Source organism: Etheostoma spectabile, chromosome 24 (assembly GCF_008692095.1).
Source record: "Etheostoma spectabile isolate EspeVRDwgs_2016 chromosome 24, UIUC_Espe_1.0, whole genome shotgun sequence".
In the NCBI taxonomy this organism is placed as follows: domain Eukaryota; kingdom Metazoa; phylum Chordata; class Actinopteri; order Perciformes; family Percidae; genus Etheostoma; species Etheostoma spectabile.
The window spans coordinates 13,355,488-13,379,011 of NC_045756.1; the positions used below are offsets into that span (position 1 = coordinate 13,355,488).

Sequence of the window (23,524 nt, forward strand, 5' to 3'; positions counted from 1 at the left end):
AAGCGACGCTTTATTAAGAATATTTTAACTGATATGACTCTTACAACAATTATAAAATTGCAGCAGTTGAAAAAGTTCCTACTTAATGGTAAACATTATGACGACTAACTGTAACTAAAGCATGGGTTTCTTAAATTAGCCTACGGTGTTGCTAAATCAGCCGTATTTTAAATGTACAGATTTTTGAACAGAGTTTGGCCTAGCGCATGTGTATGCCCAGCGTATTGCTGGAAATAGACAGGCTCGCTGAATATAGAAATACATTTCATTTAAAGGCATTTGGAAATGTTATCGTGTATTTCAATTTCTGACTTTATCAGACGAAGCCGGTTCTGGTTTAATTAGCCTGTTCATCAGCGGGACGGTCCTGGGATGTGCTGCGTCAAACTCGTCAATCACACGTGCTAAACGGAAGAAAGACGGGTTTGTCTTCAAAGTAAAAGTTTAAATTACTGAGAAAAATGTGTTCTGAAAAGATTAAGTCATTCAATTACATTTGCAATGAAGCAGTTGGGTTTGGATGTTTCTAGAATTGCAGCCCTGAGTAACAAACAATGATCTGGGATCCTTATGAATATTGAGCTATGATAGCCACAACAAAAGGACATAGATACGTTTACATTTACAGATTGTTTTTATACATTTTAAACAAAATGTGGGTTTACAAAACCCATTCTGTTAGCAATTACTTTTAATACATTTGTGTGAGTGCAAAATATGAATTACTTACTATTGTTTGATATTGAATCAGGGCCCTTGAATACTTTCCTTTTAGATTTTATTTTGGGATTTAGAAAAACTCAGATGATCACTTAAAACATTGATTGATTGAGACAATACATAGAAACACAAACCATGGCACCAATAGCAAGACATGATTTATTTACAATGATTTTGTGGATGGTATGATAACAATGGTACACACTCAATTTCCTTTGTTTTACCTTCTTATGTCTTTTGTAATTAAATAAAGACCTTTATTGTTGCCTCCTACCCCAGCTAACAATTTTTGGTTCCCAGAACGTTCTGGGAACGTTCGTTTTTGGTTGTGGGAACGTTCCCTGAAGGTTTGTTTTGGTTGTAGTTTGGTTGTCTGCTGGTCAATTGGAAGGTTTTCTTAACGTTCCGGGAACGTTCGTTTTTGGTTACAGCGAACGTTCTCGGAACGTTCTCTAACGTTCTCTAAAAGTAACAACCTTTAGAGAACGTTAGGCAAACGTTCCGAAAACGCTGCAACCTTTAGCGAACGTTAGGAGAACGTCCCCTTAACGTTGCAACCTTTAGAGAACGTTAGGGGAACGTTCCCTTAGCGTTGCAACCCTCAGCGAACGTTACGCAATGGTCTCTTAACGTTAGGGGAACGTTCGCTGTAACCACAAACGAACGTTCCCAGAACGTTAAGAAAACCTTCCAATTAACCAGCAGACAACCAAACTAAACCAAAACAACATACCTACACTGCAACTAATGCTTTGGCGGTATTGTATTCAAACAGCCAGTCAAGTTGAGTTTATTTCAACTACATTTTTCTTATTTCAATTTCAATGCTTACAACTGTAGGCTATTATTGCATGTACATACATTTGCGTTGCCGAAAAATATGAAATAAAAGTAGTGCACAAAGGAAAAAGACAGACATTGTAAGGACACAAAAGGACTGTCAACTGCAAGCAAACTTTCCATGTGCTGAAGTTAATGCTTTTAATTTGAAAAATCTCAAAGGAAGTCGTGTCACAGTCGTCTGACTGTGGTTCGTTCTGCTCATACAGTTGTGCAAGCAGAGAGAGAAGAGAGAGAGAGAGAGAGGAGAGAGAGCGAGAGAGAGAAAGAGAGAGAGAGTGAGAGAAAGAGAGAGAGAGAGCAGCGCTGTTAAAGGTTAAAGGAAGGGACCACCTTTCTCATTATCACATTTACTTTTTTTCTTTTGTCAACGGCCTGTCTAACCAACCAGTGCGCGTGGACTGTAACGTTCACCCAAGGCGGGGCTGACCCTCCTGTCTCATTTCGGACCGACCACCACTAGGACATCACGGACCCTGCTGCTGCTGCTGCTGCTTTATGACATTAAAGATCAAGTCATGAATTCGGCCGAACAGACGGTAACGTGGCTCATAACACTGGGGGTCCTGGAGTCTCCCAAGAAAAGCATCTCGGATCCAGAGGCTTTCCTCCAGGCGTCTCTGCAGGATGGAGCGGTGCTGTGCAGGCTGCTGGAGCGACTCCGACCCGGGACGGTGGACAAAGTAAGTGGTTGGAGGGAAACAGGGAGGACGATGGTAGAATACAACAGCCCATTGTTGAAAATATTGAATACATATATATATATATACAGTATAAAGCATACAACCCTATTGCTAGCTAGCTTCCTTTATGAATAAATAATAAATGAATGAATAAATCACCCCAATTATGATGAGGCTATTTATTCATCAATGTAGCCTATTCATTGTGTTCACAGTAAAATGTTTTATATGTTCTATTACCTATTGTACTTCCAAATTACGGCCTTAAAATTTGCAATAGCCTACAACACTCTAATCTCCATTATTCACAAGAATTTAAAGATTTATTCGTGTTTGTTCTGTTTGTTGTCAAACAATATAAAATGATTTATAGTAAATTCTCTCTCTCTCTCTCTCTCTCTCTCTCTCTCCTCTCTCTCTCTTTCTCTCTCTCTTTGGATCAACCTGTCAACGTCATATCCTCCTTTGACTTATCCAACTTCCCTGTGAGATCGTAGATCTTTATCAAAGTAGCCCACCTCTGTTAAATACAACTCAACACGGAGGGAGGCACTGCTCCTTTCAAAATAAGGGCATTAAACGTGTCGGCAGCTTGCTTTGATCCCCTCTTTCTGTTTATTTGACCTCCTCTAGTAACAGCCTTGCCATAGCTGGTCCACTTTAGTGACGTTATCATGCTTTATTCCAAGGTATATGATATATTTTGTAGTTTTTTTCCTAATGGCTTTTGGCAGATGTGACAAATGATGTAAATTGGAGGACAAGATTAAAACCTCAGTTGATTACCTGGAAGCAATTAAAAAAATAAAGATATAGCTATCTATTTACTAATTGCGATAGCATAATGGTAAATGTAACTTTTATCGAAAGTCCATTTTTAAGCTCGAAACGTATGAAAACGTCTCTCAATTAATTCCTTACGTTGAAAGGTGAAACCGGAAGTTTAGCTAATTTTTGTTAGTGAGCTTGATATTTGTAAGCAGCAAGTGCGCTAGCGACGGCGGAAATACGATTATTTTCATGCCAAAAAAAACAACCTTTAACACATTCATTAGCAGTTTATTAATATTTCGTGTGAACACTCGAAGCTTATTTAGTCTCTTTTTGTGTGTAGTTCTTTCAGGAACCGAGGGGCGACAGCGAGTGTCAGCGGAACATCGCCGAGTTTATTAAAGGCTGCGGGGCTTTCGGTGTGGAGGTGAGTTAACATATAATGTATTTATTAATGCACTCACACAGTAACGTTATAAAGTCTAGAAAACAGATAACCTCATATAAACCCATTTATTATCTATACCATCTTTTAAAACGTATGTATCCTGCTGTTTATCAGCCGTTCCTGTTAACGGCGCGAGCAACAGGTGGAACGTTAGCCTCTCCTCGAGCAACCTGGAGACCGTAGGTCCTAACGGGGTGGGAATGAGCAATTCCATTACAAATACGGGCTCTCTGTATAGTCTAGCTAGTTCATTTGATTTTGCAAAGCAATTAAATGTGTATTTCTTAGCCATTTAAACATCTAACCACAATAATATAGTGGTAAACACAAAGGTGACATAATGAGTGATTCCTAGACACTAATGTAAGCCAGTGTTACAAAATTGAAGTTGTTCTGGTACTACATTCTTATAAGTCACCCTTTATAAAGGGCTTATAATTGTTAATGAATAATTTAACAATTATAATTAATTATAATTGTCTTTAATTGGTAGTATTTTAATTGTTGTTGAGAATGCTACTGTAACTAAGGAATTTCCCCGCTGTGGGATGAATAAAGTATTATCTTATCTTATCTTATCTTAGTACATCACATACCAATTCTTTCATGTTTGGTTGTTGGCAGGTTTATCTGAAACAGGATATGTATCGTCATCAGAGTTCAAAAACAAGTGTGTGTGCTTGTGTCTGGATTCCATGTTAGCAGCACACTCTAACCAGCTGGGCAAACTAGCCTGCCAGCTAGCCAACATAATTAATCAGGGACAGAAAAAACTAAATTGGACCAGTTTTTGAGCTTCAGTCAGGCATGAACACCTCCCATGCTAGAGGGGTTTTTGGCTAGTGAGTGAAGCAAATTTAACAGCCACTGGCATATTTGACCAGCATTTGGCTCGTGCTTATTTCCAACCCTGGCTGTTTACTTATAAACCTAACTAAATTACAAAAAAAAACTAAATTGGACCTGCAGCAGTAAGGATTGCTTGCATTGTGTTATCTTGCTGGCCACCACCATGATTCCTCAAATAAAGTTTTTTATTACATGAGTAAGTAATGTAACCTACTTTAAACCTCATTTGATGTTGGAGGTAATAACCACAAAGGGATGTGAACTCTCAATCTTCTGATCCTAAGTCCTTCACCTTGTCCATTAGGCCTTTTGTGTTCGCACAAAAGGTGATTTGGTTGAGTTGATGAGTGGCAGAGAGCTGGCCTTTGGTCTAACAGGCAGACTCATTTATTTGTTAGTATACAAATTGAAATGCTCTTTGACTGTTGGCATTTTTATTTAAAATAATATCTGTATGTCTATCAGAGCTCAAAAACACATAGTAGGGTGTGTGCATGTGTCTGTGTTTGCACAACAGTGGGTCAAGCCAGGTTGTATCCTGCCCCACAGTGGGTGTGTAGAGAGGGCTAGTGAGTAGTGTGGTATAAAATGACACCGCACACACACGCACACACACACACACACACACACACACACTATTGATTGTAGCAAGGGAGAAAGCCATATGGAAAAGAGCAGATTATGTAACACACAAGTCCTGGGCTGCAGACCCATGACAGGGTTTTGCTCCAGACTTGAAAATGATTTGGATGTCCCTTTAAAGCCAAGTCAGAACGTAGTGAGATGGATGGCTTTAAACAGAATCATGAATCTGTGGTAAATGAGAACGGTAAAGAGTATGAAGATATGAAATTGAGGAGACAAGGGTGGGCTGACGCAATGCAACACGTCATGCAGTCAGTGGATTTTCCAATCAGGCTGATTAGAGGCATGTCAGCCATGTTGCTGGAAGCCAAGGCCTCCCTTACGAGCTGCCCGACTGACATCAGCATAGTAATTCTCCCAGACACTCTTCGGACAAGCAAGGACGGTCGGTCCAATAGAGCAGGATTACAGAGTGGACAGCAAGTGCCAGTATGAGTGTGGTAGAGTCCTGAGCTAAACGGTTAATCAGGCTATACACTTGGCTTCTGCTCTTTCTTAAAGTTAATTGTGTGGAATATTGATTCTGTGCATTTAGAGTACCGTCTCTGTCGCATTGAATCCAGCGCTCCCTGTTATTAGGTAAGCTGTTTGACCAATAACAGATGTTTGTTTTAAGCATGCTGTGATTGTGTGCTTCTAACAGCTGTATGAGCATATTTTTACTATAACCTGCAAAACGGAACTGCATTTATTTGGTTTATAATTTTAGCAGCTTTACTGTTAATTTATGTCAAATTGTGTTTATATTAACTTCAGGAAGACACTCATGAAAACAATTTTAATTGTTAATTCAAAGATGTATACATTCAAAGCAGGTTTTACTTTATACAAAGTATATACAATATATAAGTAGAATCTGCAAGTAAAGACAGTGCTCTCTAAAATTCATTTTTCAAGTGCAGTAAAACAAAATTGTTCCTAAAGATGACCAGATAATCTTCATGGTAAATAATGCATTATGTGGAATTAGAGGAACGTAACACTTCATTCACACTACATAAGCAGCAGAGATGTCCTGTGTCTTATCGAGCCAGTCGAGATCCTTATTTACTTCATGATAATTAACGAAGACAAACGTAAAATCTACCAAATTCTTTTGGGGACCAATCTAACTAGTAGTTCAATGTCAACTGCACGTTTTCTCCATTACTGAGGTATGAGATCCTTCTGCAAGTGCCTCTCTCTGTCGCTGACACTCTGCATGTGGGTCTTAGTGTCAGATTTCTGTATTGATCATTTTTATTGATATATTATTGTACTGGAAGCACGGCAGCTAAATACCTAAAATGTGTACAAATGCAACCTTAGCACTGGTACATTTCTATTGCAGCAGTGCATAAAAAGCCTCATATGGTATCTTGGCCCAATGCCAGTGGGAGGAGATGAAAGTGTGTGTTAACTGTTGGGCCCATACTGCCCTGACTACTAATCAGCCTGTGTACATAAATCAGGCCAAGTGCGTTCAAGGGGGACTACATTACAGAACAATGTAGTCTTATCATTAGATTAAAGAGACCCAATCGGTAAAGTATAGCAGATTTAGGATTTAGTAAATCTTATGCTCAACTTTTTCTGGCTGCTCTCAGAATTTACCAGTGGGCATTTCATTTAAAACAAGTTTTTAAATCACAATCTTTCAGCTATGACTTTCACGCCCCACTTTGCTTACCTTCACACCTTGAAAATGTAGAAGTCAGACAGTGTATACACACGATTAGGGGCTTCAGAGGTATTTTGATTATGACTGTGTGTGTGTGTGTGTGTGTGTGTGTGTATGTGTGTGTGTGTGTGTGATGTAGAGATTATAAGGGGAAGCTCAGACTTTGAGTAATCCTGCTCCAGACTGCAGTAGGAGCAGGCATGTCTAAGTCCCCCACTAAACTCAGCATTTCTTCATTTTTAGGCTGACATATGTTTTCATTATGTACATTTGTAATGACAACTGATGCAATATGTTTTTATTCTTTTCTCCTCAGTCTCAAATTCCTTTGTTTTATTGCTGTTTTAAAAATGATTTCATATTCTTTATTTGGTTTTCCTCCACTTTAGCCTTTTGAGGTCAATGACCTCCTGCAGGGACTGAACTTCTCCAAGGTCCTAAAGTCTTTGGTTGCCCTCAACAAAGCCACTGAAGGTAAGATTATTGTGTTTATGTGTTAGTAATGATTTGTTTCTTTTTTTAAGGCACACTTTTTAAGTTTTCAGTCTTTTCATTTTCCCACTGTTTTACTTAGTTTTTATTGCTAGTGCTCTAAAACAGGGTTTAAACATTTTGTGCACATTATTTTTAAAAGCAATTCTAATCGTGTAAGCATTAGTATTATATACAACTTTGTACTTTATAAAATAATATTATTTTGATAAATGCTATAGGTTTATTGTTAATATTAGTATCATTATCTTACCAGGGTTTATAATGAATTTTAGTTTCTATTAATTGAACGGCTGTGTGCAGATTTAGGTGTTTCTGAAGACAGCGTGTGTGTGCCGCATTCCTCCCACTTGAGGATCAAGTCATTTGACTCTCTGAAAACTCAGAGTCAGTCCTCTAAAGTCCTGCAGCCTCAGTACCGCAGCCTGGTGAGTTATTGACAGTAGACAAACGCTGACTAGGGTTAGATATACAAAACTTCTATAAGTCTGTTATGAAAACTCACAAATTTATAGTAAGCTCTTATTCTCCTCTTCCTCAGGACATGTCAGAGGGCAGTGGGTGTGGCCACGTGCTGTTCAAGGCGCGCTTTCCTTTCCAGCAGACCAATGAGGACGAACTCTCTTTCTCCAAGGGCGACATCATCAGTGTGAGCCGGCAGGAGGATGGGGGCTGGTGGGAAGGCTCGTTCAACGGCAATTCTGGGTGGTTCCCCAGTAACTATGTACGGGAGCTGAAAGGAACCGGTGGGGGCAGCTCTCTTTTCTTTGTATAAGTACAAGCAAGGTTTAGTCGCGGCTCGGCTGTGGCTCTTGTTGAGATCCGGCGTATCCCCTTTATTCTGTCTAGCCGTCACACATCCAGGTAACGATGTGGCCTGGGCAAGGGAGGGAGGGAGCCTAGTCAGCCTGCTGGAGAGGCCGCTAATGCGTAGCGATGTGTCCCAGGGGAGAAGGATTGGGTACCGTTCACATTTTTACTGGTAGTTGAAACCCGGTTCCGGTACCCAACGGTACCTTTTTTGTGGAACTTTCCCACTGTAACAACAACAAACAAATTGTAAAAATAATAGTTTTATAAAGTGTACCCACATTTGCAATGGCTTTACCGGCACTGCTGTGCTGCTGTGAATCCCAAACTGCCGAGGCGACGTAGCTTTGCTCCGTCCGCACCTCTGTGTGGGTCGGAGCCACAGTCTGCTGTCAACATACAGCAAGGACAGAAATACTTGTACATACTGCACATGTGTGAAGAAATACACACAGAGAGAAATTCCTCACTTGTGTCACTCTGAAAACACAGAAGTGAAGTCCTGCATAGAAAAGAGGGATTAAGGCTTTCTTAGAGTTTATATAGAGTGTGTGGATACCTTAAGGAAAGAGGAAGGCCTTTTAGGTTTATTTTATTCATGGCCACTACTATCACCAGATAATGTTGATTATTATGCTGGGTTTGTACTTGGTGTACAGACTTAAAGTAGAGCACCATCGGTAAAGTGTTTCTAATATTTGTTCCATTTTAGGATTGATGAGTTTGTTGAGTTTATAAGGCTGTTAACTGCTGCCTCCTGTGCCTGTAAGAGCCATATCCTTGTGTTTTGATTGTGTTGGTTGGTTTTGTTACTTTCTAAAGAAGGGAAGGCAGGAACTAAGGAAGGAAGTTCCACATCCACACAAAGACAGGAAGTGCCTGAGCTGCTGTATAAGAAGGAACATCCTGTCTTAAAGCTTACTGCAGAAACAATGACCATGATATTGGCGCACTGAGGAATGGCGCTAAATGCAAATGGTCAGTGGGAGTGGGAGTTTGATGTGTGAGATAGGAGGCTGCATGTAGGGCTGTAAAATTAATCAAATTGTAATCACAATCACAATTTTGGCTTCCCACGATCAAATTTGCGTGTTCAAGCGATATTTTAAGTGCGTCATTCCGTTCATAGAACACTCCGGGTTTTTTAGCAAAGCCAATCTACCGCTCCGTAAACCACTGTCTGATCATGAGCCAGTCAGAGTTGTTCCCTGCACTGCAGCTTAGTTTCTAGATGTAGACAGTCACAGAGGACAGAGTAACATGAGGAAAATACCACAACAGATAGCAGTCATACCTCGGTCACAAGGTTTACCAGTTTACCAGTAAACGCAACATTTTGTCCCGTCTGTGTTGTTTTTCAGACAACAGCCGTGACCAGTGCTAGTTAGTGTCTGTTAGCTGTTAGCTGTTACCGGTGCTCCTAACGTCCTTGCACCCGTTGCTTCTCCACAAACAAAGCAATGTTGTTTAAATGGATATGGTTAAATGTTGCGTTTCTTCTGTAAAGCCGGGCCTGTGTTTGGATCTCTCCTCTGACTCTCCGCGCAGCCCCGCCCCCGTTCACTCACACACGGCTCCTAGCAACACGGAGAGACACAGCACCGGTCCACACTTCTGAGATTTGTCCACAGTTTTAATTGTTATTAACACAGCTGTACATCGAGGCTAACTTGTATTTGTACCAGTGTTTCCGCTGGTAACTCAGACTCAATAACACAGAAGGAGTTATTGAATGCAACTAACTTCAGTTCGTAGGGTAATAGCGTGTGAGACGGAGCCTGCTGGACCTGGGCAACAGATGTGACCCATGGTCATATTTCACAAAAATGCAGCGCAGTGACGATACAGACATTTCATATACTCAATGTGTGTAACTCTGCTGACCCGCCATTCGACCCGTGCTGGACCCATTCATAATGAGTCAGCTGTCACTCTGTGAGTACGTCCATCGCACTCCCTCTCTCTCCCTAGCTCTTATCGTTGAAAACAAGTGAAGGAGCTTTCTCAGAGATACATTTAAAAAAATCCTAGGCTGTTTATTTCAGATAATTTTCATTTACATGTGTTGCAGATGTATGTATTAAGGCCTACAACATACAACTTTAACATATGAGGAATGTAGCACAATATGGATGTGAAAGCGGTTATAAATAGCCTATGTGACAATACATTTTTTTTGGGTTAAAATCAACAAATAGTCATGACAATTAATGGTGCTCTCAATATTGATCCAAATAATCCTGATTATCATTTTGGCCATAATCGTGCAGCCCTAGCTGCATATGCATGTCATCTTGGTTTACTGACATAAATCATTATTAATGAGACTGACACATGCAGAGGAAAGAACTATAGGTTATACAGTATTCTTTGGACCTTCCTTTGTTTCCGCTCCAGGACCAAGACTTTAATAGCATCATGGTTGTAGTTTACTTCCTCTAGTCAGTGAGATAAATCTAAAAAGTGCATTTAGCTTCCCATTATCTAAAGAAAATGCTTATTAGCCTTCTGGCTTTACATTGCAATGTCTGCAAAGGACAATGACGAACTGAAGAATATGACAGCACGCCCTGTTATTGACTAAACAATGTTGTTAAAAAAATAACCAGGACAGTGAAATGACATTGTGGAGTCAGTAAAGTAAAGCATTCAATCATTGGTTGTCCTACATTTTGTAGAATATATGTACACAGCATTGCCCTGCAGTTAGAACTTCATACAGTAAGGGAGATATTTTTACTGTAATTTGATATAACTTAAACCTTGTTATAGTGTCCTATCTGGTCTTTGAATTGTTCTCTCCAAATATCTCTTTTTAGACAAGACATCAGACAAGCCAAAGTCTGGGACACTGAAAAGCCCCCCCAAAGGTTTTGACACCACCATCATCAGTAAGACCTACTATAATGTGGTGAGCATCATATTCTTAATTTCTCTGAATGCATGTGTGACTAAAAAATGTCCTGTTTTTTTTATGATGACCAAATGTTGTCACAATCATAGAAAGAAGGAAAGGAAATCTACCGGCTCTCGCCTCTACCAGAATAGTTAAGATTAGGACTATGATTATGATTTAGAATTTGAATTAGTTTGTTCTAGGTTTAGTTCAGGGTACATGTTAGACTTCTTGGTAATAAATACTGAAGATATCATTACCCAGAAATGTAAGAAAATATCTCCTCTGTGTTTGTTTTCTATCTCTTCTACTGATGGCGGGAATTGAATTAACAGATAGTTCTCACATGTGAGCCTGCTTTTGTACAATCGATAATTTTTCATCCGCACATCCAATTAATGATTCTGTAGCTGTGTTTGTGCGTGTGTATTTGATGTGTGGAGCCTGAATGGCACCCCTTTGTGAGTGAGTGTGTGTATGTGTGTGTGCGTGTGTCAGACTGCACTAGATGTAATGTAGGTTATTTCTTCCATCTCAGTGGTTTCTGGGGCAGCCTTGCCCCAGGGTTGGCTTCTGCCGGTGAGTGTGTGAGTGTGTGTCTTTTAATAATGCAGCCAGCTCTGCAGTCTCTCTAGACAGTCCATCTTCGGTTGGAGTACCTGAGTCTTTGTCCCTCATACACTCACTCACTGTCCCTGCCTGAAGTCAAAGCTGTTCCCAGACACAAAAGGCAAAAAAACAATATACTGTTAATAAAAAAAGTTTTTGTCTTTCTTCTAATGGTTGGAACAGAAGCTTGTATAAGTAGAAGATTCAGCCTTTAGCCTTTGTCTGTAGTTTGTCAAAGGCCATGCTTGTATTTTAAGTTTGAAAAATATCAACATTTGCACCACAATCTTGTTGCGAATGCCTGCACTGGCATCCTCTCTGTGGCCCCTTACATATCATGCTTTGTTCAAATAAAAAATCAATACATACAAATGTGTAATAGATCAATAATTGGAGCTGCTTCAACATTTTACTACTTCCAGACCTGAGGGGAGACACAGCAGCATGTGTCTAAAATGCGACAATTCATTACCAAAACCTGAGGGGTTGTGATGTTGTGGAAAGATTAGATGGTTCAATTTAGCATATTTTTATAGAAAGCTCCAAAAGAAGAGTCTATTAACCCATTTTATTTTCCAAGTTGGACTAACTACTCCTAAATCTGAATATATTCCAATGTGATAGTAATTTAAAATGATAAGTAGCTTCGAGTTTTGCATACCTGGTGCACATCTATAAGATATATGTTATGGGAATAGGGAATTGTATGGACAAAGGCATCCTTTTTCATTACTTTTTCTTTATATTGCTTACTGTAATTACTATAAAAGTCTCTGTGTATTTTGGTTCATGTCTCTGTCAGGTTTTGCAAAACATCCTGGAAGCTGAGAGTGAATATTCAAGGGAGCTACAGAGTCTCCTTGGCTCCTACCTGCGCTCACTTCATCCCACAGACAAGTAGTTATTTTTACACTTTTTATTATTTAATTCAACATAGTCAGATTTTGGAGATAGCGGCACCACACACACACACACACACACACACACACACACACACACACACCACACACACAACACACACACACACACACACACACACACACAACACACCACACTAGCATATCTATTGCAATACCAATAAAATCCTTTACATTTTAGAGAGTATAAGAACATGCATATACTGTATAATATATGCATAAAGGCTGTGGTCTATGTCCTATATTGTACACATACTTACTAATTAAAAAAAAATGCATGAATTATTATCCCTATAGAGCTTAGCAAGTATAGTGATGTATTTATACTAGCCTTTTTTTCAATATGTCAACAATCCATTTTGAATGGATTGACTTGCCTAATTTTGCTATTTTTAATACGTTGTATGTTAAAATATGACTGTCTCCTCTCCTCTCTGTTTTGCAGACTCAGCAGTGTTGACATTAGTCACATTCAGGGAAATCTGGAGGAGATCTCAACCTTTCAGCAGATGTTGGTTCAGTCTTTGGAGGAGCACACAAAGTCAGTGCATTAACATAGTATTTTCACCATGATGCGTTAACCGGCAGGTTTAATTGCATGTGGCACACCTAAATGGCTTTTGTACAGAGCATGGTTAAAAGGAGAGTTCAAATGATTAATCAACAGTAATCAAAAGAAAATTACTGTAATCAACTTTTTTCAATCAAACATTCTGTGGTTCAATTCTTTGAAATGTGTGCATATCAGACAAGTCAGACAAAACTAGAAATTTGAAGATTACTCCTCGGGTTTCTGTGATACTGATTTCTCATTATTTTCTGACAGGTTACAGACCAAACAATAAATCATTTAGAAAAAAACTGACTGGACACCCTGTTAGGTTTTCTGAACACTGTTTAGACAGTATAATACTTATTTAATATACAGTATAATACTTTTATTGTTTTTTATTTCACTTCCAGGTAGTAATAAATGCTCTTATGTAGTCTTTAACTTGCCTCTCTGAAACCTGCACAAAACCCCAATGAACTGCTCATGCTATCATCCTAACACTGAGGGCTGGGGCATCTTCGGACATCCTCGGGCTTTGTTTTAAAAAGGAGGGTTGCAGTCAAACTGAAGCTCAGACCTTTTATTTGATCTTACAGTAATGTAAGCAGTTAGTAAAGCCATAGAGACATCTAGTGGTAGACCAAAGGAAAAGTATGTTTCTCTGAGCCTTGTGTAGTTGTAGTCCAGTGAGATACAGCAGGTGTAAAATGTGTAATTGAAATCTTGAAATCTCATCAACAAACAGAAAAAACGGACTAACTATTACATATTTGGTTGGTACAGTTAACTATTTGATGTTCGTCACCAAATTATCAGTTTTGCTGAATAGGAACCTTTATGTTCTTAAAAGCAGCCTTGATGTAAATGTAGAGATTTCAAATTTATATGATGTTTTACATTTTTTCTCTGTATTGCTTTCATTATACACATTTTTACATGACATTACATGTCATTTAGCTGATGCTTTTAGCCAAAGCGACTTACAATTGCTATTTATCAGAGGTCGAACGCCTCTAGGCGTTAAGTGTCTTGCTCGAGGACACATTGGTCACAGTGGGTATCGGACCAATCACCACCACCACTATTTTAAATCCCTGAGGACCAGCTGATGCCCCATAATTATCATCTGTTATCTTTATGTGTGATTAAATGCCAACAGTGGCACTGGCAGGTGTTATGTCTAACATGTCATTTGTGTGTGTAGACTCCCAGAGAACCAGCAGAGGATCGGGGGGTTCTTCCTCAATCTGATGCCCCAGATGAAGATCCTCTATGTGGCCTACTGCTCCAACCACCCGTTTGCAGTCAATGTACTCACGCAACACAGGTACAGTCTGAGACGTGTTTGCTGCCGTGTGCGTGTATTTTTCTTTGTGTGTTTGTTCCAAATGTATGTAAATACATATTTTGTTTGTGTGTGTGTGTGTGTGTGTGTGTGTGTGTGTGTGTTTGTATACATCACAGCGAGGAACTGGGGGAGTACATGGAGTCAAAAGGGGCGTCTGCTCCTGGGATCCTCACTCTGACCACTAGTCTGAGTAAACCCTTTACCAGACTGGAGAGATACCCGACCCTGCTGAAAGAGCTGGACAGACATATGGAGGTTAGCTTGAACCTACCTGTCTGTCTGTGTTATTGTCCAAATAAACCCAGTAAGCCAATTGACATTTGCTTTCTGCTTTTAAAATGTACAGATAAAGATAGATATCAAATAACATAATAATTAACTGTGTGTACATTGGTCATTTTTCTTCTAAACAAGAGCTTGCCAGGATGTTAAAGGAGAATTCCAGTCGATTTCAACACATAGGTCTGTTGTTAGTAAATTTGGAGTGCTGTCAGTAGCAAGAAAAATGGAAATAATCAGTGCTGCCTACACTGTGTTATCCTCCTGCTAGATTTTGCACCCAGCAGGCATAGACAGAGCAAATTTTAAACTTGTTTTCAGCTTTGAAACATGCTTGAAAAATTAATTACATGTGTCTAGCCATGTGCAGTTATTCCTTTAAAACTTGCCCTGTCTAAGCCTGTTGGGTGCAAAATCTAGCAGGAGTATAACTCATGTAGACAACAATTGTTTTCATTTTTCTTGCTACTGACAGCACTTCAAATTTGCAAACAACAGAGCTACGTGTTGAAATCGACCAGAATTCTCCTTTAATCTCCATGCATGATATTGGAAAGAAAACAGTATTGTCAATGAGTTTACATGTTTCCTTTTTCTTCGTCTTTGTCTTAGGACCAACACCCTGACAAAGCTGATCTCATTGCTTCAATGATGGACTTTAAAAGCTTTGCAGTAAGATACTAATACACATATAAACATATGAATGAATGAATGAATGAAATCTCTATTGAACAACAACAATCAACAAGAGGTGTTCAAGAGGATAAAAAACACAATCAAGAATAAAGGCATGTTTCCATTGTGGTGCTTAAGATGGAGCAACACATGGTCTAAAACATTGTGAACGAAGGGGAAAGGCGTCAACTAATAATCAGAACAAATAAAACAGATAAAAACACAATAAAAAGAAAACTAAAATAAGTACAAAAAAACAAGTGCTAAGTTCCCAGACAGACAAGCAGACACACAAACAGACAGTACAATATTCCTAGAACTTCAAGGATGTTTTGATGTTGTTTATGGGTTTGATAACCCTTTTTTATTGAAGATTTATAATGGAAGTAGGAGGAGCTCCCCCCCCCGGTGGAATAGCTGTGTGTACCACTAATTTTAGAAAAGTAATTACATAAATACACATGCACATGTAAATGAGTTAGATTGATACTTATACTTACTTGTGGCTGATCACACTTCAAGCTGTTTTAAATATGCTCTGCTTTGAAAGTATTTTTCAGTTTCACAGTCACTAGCACCTATCACAGCACATATTTAACATTTATAAAACATCAGAGTGTATTCTTAAAACAGCCAAATCAAGAACTGTATTGATTAGAGTGTTTGTACGTTTATGTTCCTTTGCATGCTTCTGTGTGTGTTCAGGCTCGGTGCCAGGAGGTGAGGAAGAAGAAGGACCTGGAGTTGCAGATTTTAACAGAGCCAATCAGAAACTGGGAGGGGGATGACATCAGAACTCTCGGCCCTGTTCTCCAAATGTCCCAAGCCACAGTCCACACGCAGAACTGTCAGGTACTCTCAGAACACCCAAAACAATTGAACTAAAATGTGTCATGTGGACGTGTGGCGAGGTTGCTTTCAGACCCAAAATGTAGACACAAGACTGTTCATTTAAAGCGACTACAAAAGAGTACGTTTGAAGTATTTTTTGTTTGTTTTTCAGGAATCAAATGAACGCTACCTTGTCCTCTTCCCTCACACGCTGCTCATGCTCTCTGCCAGCCTGAGAATGAGTGGATTCATCTTCCAGGTATGTTCACAGTACATTAGATTTAACTAAAAGCACTCCTACTATCATTCTCGGCAGCATACAAGTTCGGTTTGGTCTCTTGTCCACTGAATTAGATATTGTCTGATTCTGTGTGACTCCATAGGGAAGGATGCCACTGTCAGGAATGCTCATCTCCAGAATAGAAGACGGAGAAAACCTGAGGAATGCTTTTGAAATATCCGGTTAGCCATTTCTATAATTTAGCTAGTGAACCTTTCCATTTATAATTGTTTAAGACAAGATCACATGAGCCTGATTTTAACATCTTTACACTGGATACCTGAAGGGTAAGAAGTGGATTTTCTATCAACTGTGCTTACGAGTATATAGCGTATTTTAGCGTATTTTACAAGCAACAGTATCACTCAAGTAAGAAAACTCCTGAATACTGTTAACACAAAAAATGACGCTTCGTCAAAACATTTCACCCGAAGTCAAGAATGGAGTTTAAGAGAAAAAAAAGGTTATGTTAAAGCTTGCCATTATATATAGATGAAAATATGTAATGTATTTTTCAGGTGGCCAATGTGATCGGATGCAGGTGGCATGTAACAGTCAGCAAGATCTACAGGACTGGCTGGACCTTCTCACCAAACACACACACACTTCAGCTGCACACACACACTCGCACAACCCTCAGCCCGTGTGTCACACAGTAAGTCACAATTAACCAGTTAGTCAGTTGGTCTTCATCTACTTCACTGCCCTCAAACAGTATCCGTCTCTCTTTCCTTTTCTGTTATCTGTAACGTCTCCTCTGTTTTCCTAGTTGCCCTCTCAACCCGCCACTCCTTCCAGACACTCAGAGTCTCGTGGAGGGAGCACTAGACACACCTACCACACCCTTCCCCATCTTTCTTCATATGGGACGGCCCTCAGCAGCAGCCCGATGTGGGGGCCCTTGGAGCCACCGAGTACCCCTATACCCTGGAGCCTGAGCTGCCTGCGCCCTGCGCCTCCACTCCGGCCCTCGGCTGCTCTCTGCTTCAAAGAGGTGCTGCACACTGGCATAATAAAACGTGTTGCTCAAAGTGAGATCTGGGGACCTAAAGAGTCCTCGACACTAGAAAGGCCAGCCTTCCATTTACTCCTAAAACTGCTGAGCGGGTAATATTTACCCGCTGCCAAAACAGCATCAGCACTCGCAAAGATGTAATTTATTCTTTTTATTTATTTTTTTATCAATAAGTACGACTTGTCAAGGCAGCTATTTAAAAGTCAGTTAGGTTCTTTAATCACAGAACCAAACACACACACAAGGGACTACAGATGATAAATAGGGTTATGGCTAATTCTGGCTTTTTTCAAAAATCATTTGTTTTATTAATTTGCGCTGTCCCCTTTCATAAATAAACTGAATTGAATTGTCATATAGCAGCAGCCTGGTCAATAGACATGCATACATTACGAGTTGCTAGGCGACTGGCTGTATTATGAATGCTAAGCGCAGCAATATGGCTATTTTAGAAATAAAAGATCATATTTTTTATTTTGTTTTCATACCACACCTCCCATAACTCACTAGGTGATTAATAAACCCATTTCAGGAAAAGGCATGGACTGAGAGATGAAAAGGTTTTATAATAACAGAGTTATATGAATTTAAAAATGCCAGTTGGGTACATTTTAACCGTGGCCCTTTCTAGTGTCGATTCTTTTTCTCCTGATTCCTTCCCTTGACCTTATCCCAAGCAGTTATAGTTTTTTTAGTCCTGGTAAATTAAAATTGGAGCAAGATTCCTACTTTACATATGTACGTGTCTTTGTTTGTAGGATATGAGTAAGAGTCCTAAGAACATGAAGAAGCTGCTCCCCAAGAGGAAGCCAGAGAGGAAACCTTCAGAAGAGGACTTTACTGTCAGAAAAAGTAAGTAACCAACTTAGCAAACTCAGCGACTGAGATACCCGGGTGAAGGGAAAATGTCCCCATAAACTGTTAAAGACGCTGTTGGAGATGTTAGTTTTATATGCCTTGGTGCAACATAATAGCAGATATCTTTATTGGCTCTACACAGGCTTTTGTTACTTTAAATGATCAAAAACGTAAGGGCTCAATTTACAACTTACCAATTATGCTGTGTAAATAATATAAAGAATATGCTGTTTAATCTGTCTGCTGTCATGAACCAAACACTGCTGAAATAACTGCAATGTTTGCTGCAATTACATTAGTCCATTAGGAAAACTAAGCCACTTTCTGCCCTGTCCTTGTGTCTCAGGTACAGCAGCGCTAGAGGAGGACGCTCAGATACTGAAAGTGATCGAGGCCTACTGTACCAGCGCCAAGACACGGCAGACGCTCAACTCCAGTGAGTACACACACATATTGGCATACTCACACACTACTACCCGTCTTCTTGCTAACCACCAGTTTGTACTCTGCTATCAGATCTAACAGTATTTTTCTCTCTCTTCTCTTTTATGTCTTCCATCCACTGCCCTGCTTTCCTTATCCTCCAAACACTGTTTTTCATTAACTACTTCATTCATTCTCCTTTTATTCTGAATGGTGTCTTACCTTTTGTTTCTTTAAATCTAACGTTTTATTTCTGGTTGCATTTGGTTCAAATCTCATATTTGTTTTTGTTTTTTTAAATAACTGTTTACAACTACAATATGGTTTTTCCCAAACCCTCATCCTATATCCATTATGGTTTATATCCCCCCCGCAACATTCAATTTGGTTTGTTCGAACCCCATCTATTGCTGGTCACTTTATTGTACAGCCTGGCAAGGAACTGACCTCATGCACAACCATGTACTCGCTGACACCAGCCTCACCGTCGCTGGTTTCCCCAGCAACCTGCCTTGTTCTGACCAGTCAGAGGACTCGGATTATGACAGTCTTTGGACCGCCCATAGTTACAGGACTGCCTCAGTTTCTCGTAAGATATCGGTGTTGTAAAGCACTGACGTGCCAGTGAACCAGCTAGCTTTCAACTAGGCATAGACGTATATATTTATATATCTTCCCAAACCTTTCACCTGCTGTATGTCTTTGTGAATGAGTCTGTGGGCATCTCCATGAGTATAGATTCAGTAATCATATACCCCATAGTACAGTATATTTAATGGTTGGATGTGTGTTTGTTTTGATGTTAAAATGTATGTTTGTGTGCACATGTCTTTGTTTGTGCATCACGCAGGGTTAATAACTTGCACTGTTGTCACGGTTCAATCAGGCTCCAGCAGGAAGGACGTACAGATGTTGTTCCCAGAGGAGGAGAAGATTATAGTGGAGGAGACCAGGAGCAATGGACAAACCGTAGTGGAGGAGAGGTGAGAGAGGAGAGCGGAAGGTGTGTGTTTATGTACAGCATACTAAATGTGCCCTAAGGCAGATAAGTTAGCCTTTGATAGTGGTCCCAAATAGTGATAGCGATAGTGGGGACTAAGACTTGCTGCAGCAATAAATAAAAGGATCAAAAGATACAATACAAAAATAGAAAATGGTGGCTACTGAACACACAATAAAACAGCACACAGTAAGTGGAAACCTATCAAATGAAAACCTGTAGGCATTCACACATCACGTATGCAGGGGTGGCCAAGTGTCACAGTGAAATAAACATATTACAAGATAAAAACATACTGTATACCAAATTTCAAAGAAGTCACGAGTCCCAAACCACGATGTGAACATGAGAAACGAGGATGTTTCAGTCAGTGGTATACCACTCTCAGTGTGTGTTACAGTGGAGCTGTTCTGTTCCTGCAGGAGTCTGGTGGACACTGTGTACAGCTTGAAAGATGAGGTCCAGGGACTCAAACAGGTGAGTCTTCAGTTTAAAATATTTTTATTACTAACCTAGACTTGTCATTATCATCAGTTTCCTGTTTATATGTCCCACTTTATAGAGTTAAAACATAGCTCCAACAACCCTTGGAGGTGTTGAAGGGGTTTCCTGAGGGTCCCCAGGAAGTTGCTATTAATGTAATCAAATACATATCTACATTATCAATTAGGGATGCAAAATATATTGGTGGCTGATATATTATCTTCAGATCGATAAAAATGCAATTATTATTGTTTAATGGTAATAGCATTTATTCAAATAGTTGACAATGACATTGCTCATTGCCATAAGTGCAAAAAAAAAAAACTTAGGTAAGGGATGCAGCCAAATTGCCAAAGAGTGCAAATATAAAGAGTGCAAATAAAACAAAATATAAACAATAAAAGATTATCAACAAGGAGTTTAGTTTTTTTTGCCACAATAACTGTCACTGAACAAGCTAGATACTTGTTTAATTTAGTCAAAAACAAAACATGATCTCATATCACCCCTCCACTTTTCCACTTGCTTGTCTTCCTTCCTTGCATTGTTCTCCCCTCTCCTTTCCGCCCATCTTTTTTGTCTCACATCTCCAGGACAACAAGAGGATGAAGAGGACACTGGAGGAGGAGCAGCGGGCGAGGAAAGAGCTGGAGAGGATTGTCAGGAGAGTTCTGAAGAACATGAACGACCCAACCTGGGATGAGACTAACCTCTGAGATCAATAGATGTGTGATCATCATGGACGAGACCAATTTCTGACTTTAAAGTGACCAAAGGAACTATGAACTGTTGTTCAACCTGTGTGTGGACAAAAGCTGCCAATATTTAATTCAACACGTCGTCACCATTTCTACTTGCTTTGACCAGTGTACCTAACTGTGGACCAAGAGAAAATGTCTGCCAGCCATGAGCAAAGCCAGCCCAACTGACCGTAAAGCTGTGAAGCCACATTAGCTGGTAGGCATGATGACGTCACTTCCTGTCACTCTCCTTTACTTTTTCAAACAGCCTTCTTTGAAACACTGACAAACAAATTTCTTTTCTCATCTACTTTTGTAATTATCTTTCATTCCTCTTTGTGTTTTGTTTTTGCATTAAGTATGAAATTTAAAATGTAACCATTGGCAGCGCAGTGTTTTATTGACTGGCCTAGTGCATGATTAAGAATGCTACGTGGGTGCAAACCTTTCACATTGACTGAAACCTTTTTTTTACCACACTCTTCATTTTATTGGCAGCAATTTTTTGTTTATTTATTATGTTGTTTCATTGATTCCAACACACTAAAAAATAAAGTTGGTCATTTGCAATATGAAATGCAAAGTGTAGTAGGGCATTACATTTTAAAGTAACCCTTTTACCAGCACTCACTGTATAAGTGACAGGATGAGATTACATTTCTTTGTGTGGTCTAAAGATTACTGCAGGACAAATCTACAGTAGGTTAACATTTTGCAACAGACCACCATATTATTTGAAGTGTCCACTTCATTGCTTCATGGATTATGCAAATTTCTGCCAAGATTATTTTGATTAGTTCTGAAGAATATAATATGTTTTTGTATTTGACTACGTTTTTAAACCCAGATGGATAAACTGCTAGTGAGTTGTACCAGAGACATGGACAGAAACAGAGAAACTTGATTCTGCTCTAACTGGTCTTTTACTTTTGCACACAAAATATAGTTTGGAGGCTAAAGCCTGAAGATAAATTGACTTTTGACAATGATCTGCTTTAATTAACTGAAGGGCATATTAAAGAATATGAGCTCATTAAATTAAAAAAACCACATCTTAAAATGTGTTTTACTGGAAAACCGTCTTATTGTCAACGGGAAGTTAGACGAAGATTTTCTCAGGAATGAACTTGTCCATCTGGGAGTATTTGCTTTCAGCTCCAGATTCATTCATATTCTTGAAATTTAATATTCTTGCAGATAGACATAGAAACTTGATTTTGAAGTCCAGACACCAGGGTAGTATGTAATTACGTTTGTTTTACCGTAGATACAAATTAAATAAATTAAAAATCCAGGCGACTTTGGCTATAAGCAAACAAGGCAGCAGAGCCATACACTTTGTTTGAAAATGCTAAATTCCACACTCGCTACAAATATCTTTTTCTTTGAAACTTGGAATAAGGTCCTTGGAGGTTTAATGGTGAAAAAGCCAGCTATATGTACATGTTTCGCCCGTAGTAGTCCTGGCATTGTAAAACACTGTTTTATACAGTATATGTTTTTAATGTTTTAAACTTTTGGACCGACTCTCAACTTTTTTGCTACAGCTGTCAATAGTAAGATGGTTAGAAGGATATGAGATACAATTGTATACTAAACTGAACTGAAAACGCTGGAAAATGTTTTTTATTATGATTTTTTACAATGTCAATATGCAACTTGCTGTAGAATGATTTCTTATTTTTATATTTGTGATTGTGTTTTTATCAACTGGTTTTGATTTGTAACACTACTTATTTTCTACTTGACCTGTTTACATCACACTAACGATGATTTGTACAGAAAAGCAGCGTATTTCTCATGAACGTCAAGAGACGTGCCTTGGAAAGAAGAACATTTCCTTTGCTAAACTTATTAAGCATAAAAACTTCACCTCCAACTAAAATATTACAAATATTAGTAACCACACTAATCTAATACATGCCAATTATTAACTCTAACTTATGTATTTAACTGAGAGTGACTGATGTAAATGTATTGCAGATTTAAATGGTATGGTGATGAAGGTGATCACAATAGTTTAATATGACAACAATCATCCCCACTCTATTCATTTCACCCATTTGTCTGTGAATAAATGTTGAATCAAACAATTGAATCTCATGTCTCTATATCTGATATATATATATATAAATGCAGCTAAAAAGCAATAAAGTTACACCAACGTTCAGTAAAATGAATGTATGAAAGGTGCTGAAACAGTTGAGGATTTAAGAGAAAACATTGTGTTATTTAAATATAGAATAAAATTCAACTTTAGTGTTTCTCAATATGGAAAATTGTATTACTTTACTTTTCCTTGTCTCCTATTAACCTGTCCCCATCTTTTACAGTTCCCTCAAATAAGGGGAACAGCGCCCCCGTGTTAGTGGTCAATATAGGGTATTACACTCTAGCCCAAATCTACGCCAGGTGAAAATTAGCGTCCCATGATTGATTAGTTAAGCATCACGTAATCAAACACCTCTGTAAAGATTCTAGCTACGAACCTGGGAACGAAGACGTCGCAGGAAAAGAAACTATGAAATGAATTGTTAACCACCAGCCATACAAAAAAATAACAGAAAGTCAACGAGATTATTTAAAAGACACAACCGGTAACGTAAGTTTTCAATTGGCAGTAACGTTAGCTAGTTAAGTTAGCTAGTTTTCCAGTGTTGCTAGCTAATGAGCCAATATGGTATTGTTAAGCTAGCAGC

The 23,524-nt window shown here is 39.0% G+C and overlaps 1 protein-coding gene across 3 annotated transcripts in view; it reads left to right on the forward strand.

Moving 5' to 3' along the window:
• The first annotated feature begins 1,820 nt into the window (after positions 1 to 1,820).
• Positions 1,821 to 23,524, forward strand: part of arhgef7b (Rho guanine nucleotide exchange factor (GEF) 7b) — a 35,719-nt gene continuing 14,015 nt past the window's right edge. Inside the window, exons 1-22 of one of the 3 annotated variants that reach the window (XR_004327875.1) lie at positions 1,821 to 2,243; positions 3,358 to 3,441; positions 7,006 to 7,090; positions 7,412 to 7,536; positions 7,650 to 7,854; positions 10,738 to 10,829; positions 12,226 to 12,320; positions 12,786 to 12,881; positions 14,098 to 14,220; positions 14,358 to 14,496; positions 15,133 to 15,192; positions 15,901 to 16,047; positions 16,199 to 16,285; positions 16,410 to 16,488; positions 16,825 to 16,961; positions 17,076 to 17,300; positions 18,080 to 18,173; positions 18,526 to 18,615; positions 19,033 to 19,191; positions 19,489 to 19,585; positions 20,025 to 20,079; positions 20,679 to 22,047. Coding sequence is in view for 2 of the 3 variants with exons in the window: in XM_032505989.1 (XP_032361880.1) it covers positions 2,079 to 2,243; positions 3,358 to 3,441; positions 7,006 to 7,090; positions 7,412 to 7,536; positions 7,650 to 7,854; positions 10,738 to 10,829; positions 12,226 to 12,320; positions 12,786 to 12,881; positions 14,098 to 14,220; positions 14,358 to 14,496; positions 15,133 to 15,192; positions 15,901 to 16,047; positions 16,199 to 16,285; positions 16,410 to 16,488; positions 16,825 to 16,961; positions 17,076 to 17,300; positions 18,080 to 18,173; positions 18,526 to 18,615; positions 19,033 to 19,191; positions 19,489 to 19,585; positions 20,025 to 20,079; positions 20,679 to 20,801 (2,562 nt within the window). In the remaining variant the exon portion in view is untranslated. Of the gene's footprint in view, positions 2,244 to 3,357; positions 3,442 to 7,005; positions 7,091 to 7,411; positions 7,537 to 7,649; positions 7,855 to 10,737; positions 10,830 to 12,225; positions 12,321 to 12,785; positions 12,882 to 14,097; positions 14,221 to 14,357; positions 14,497 to 15,132; positions 15,193 to 15,900; positions 16,048 to 16,198; positions 16,286 to 16,409; positions 16,489 to 16,824; positions 16,962 to 17,075; positions 17,301 to 18,079; positions 18,174 to 18,525; positions 18,616 to 19,032; positions 19,192 to 19,488; positions 19,586 to 20,024; positions 20,080 to 20,678; positions 22,916 to 23,524 lie in introns of those variants that run through there. The other 2 variants (XM_032505989.1, XM_032505990.1) reach the window with 2 other exon arrangements.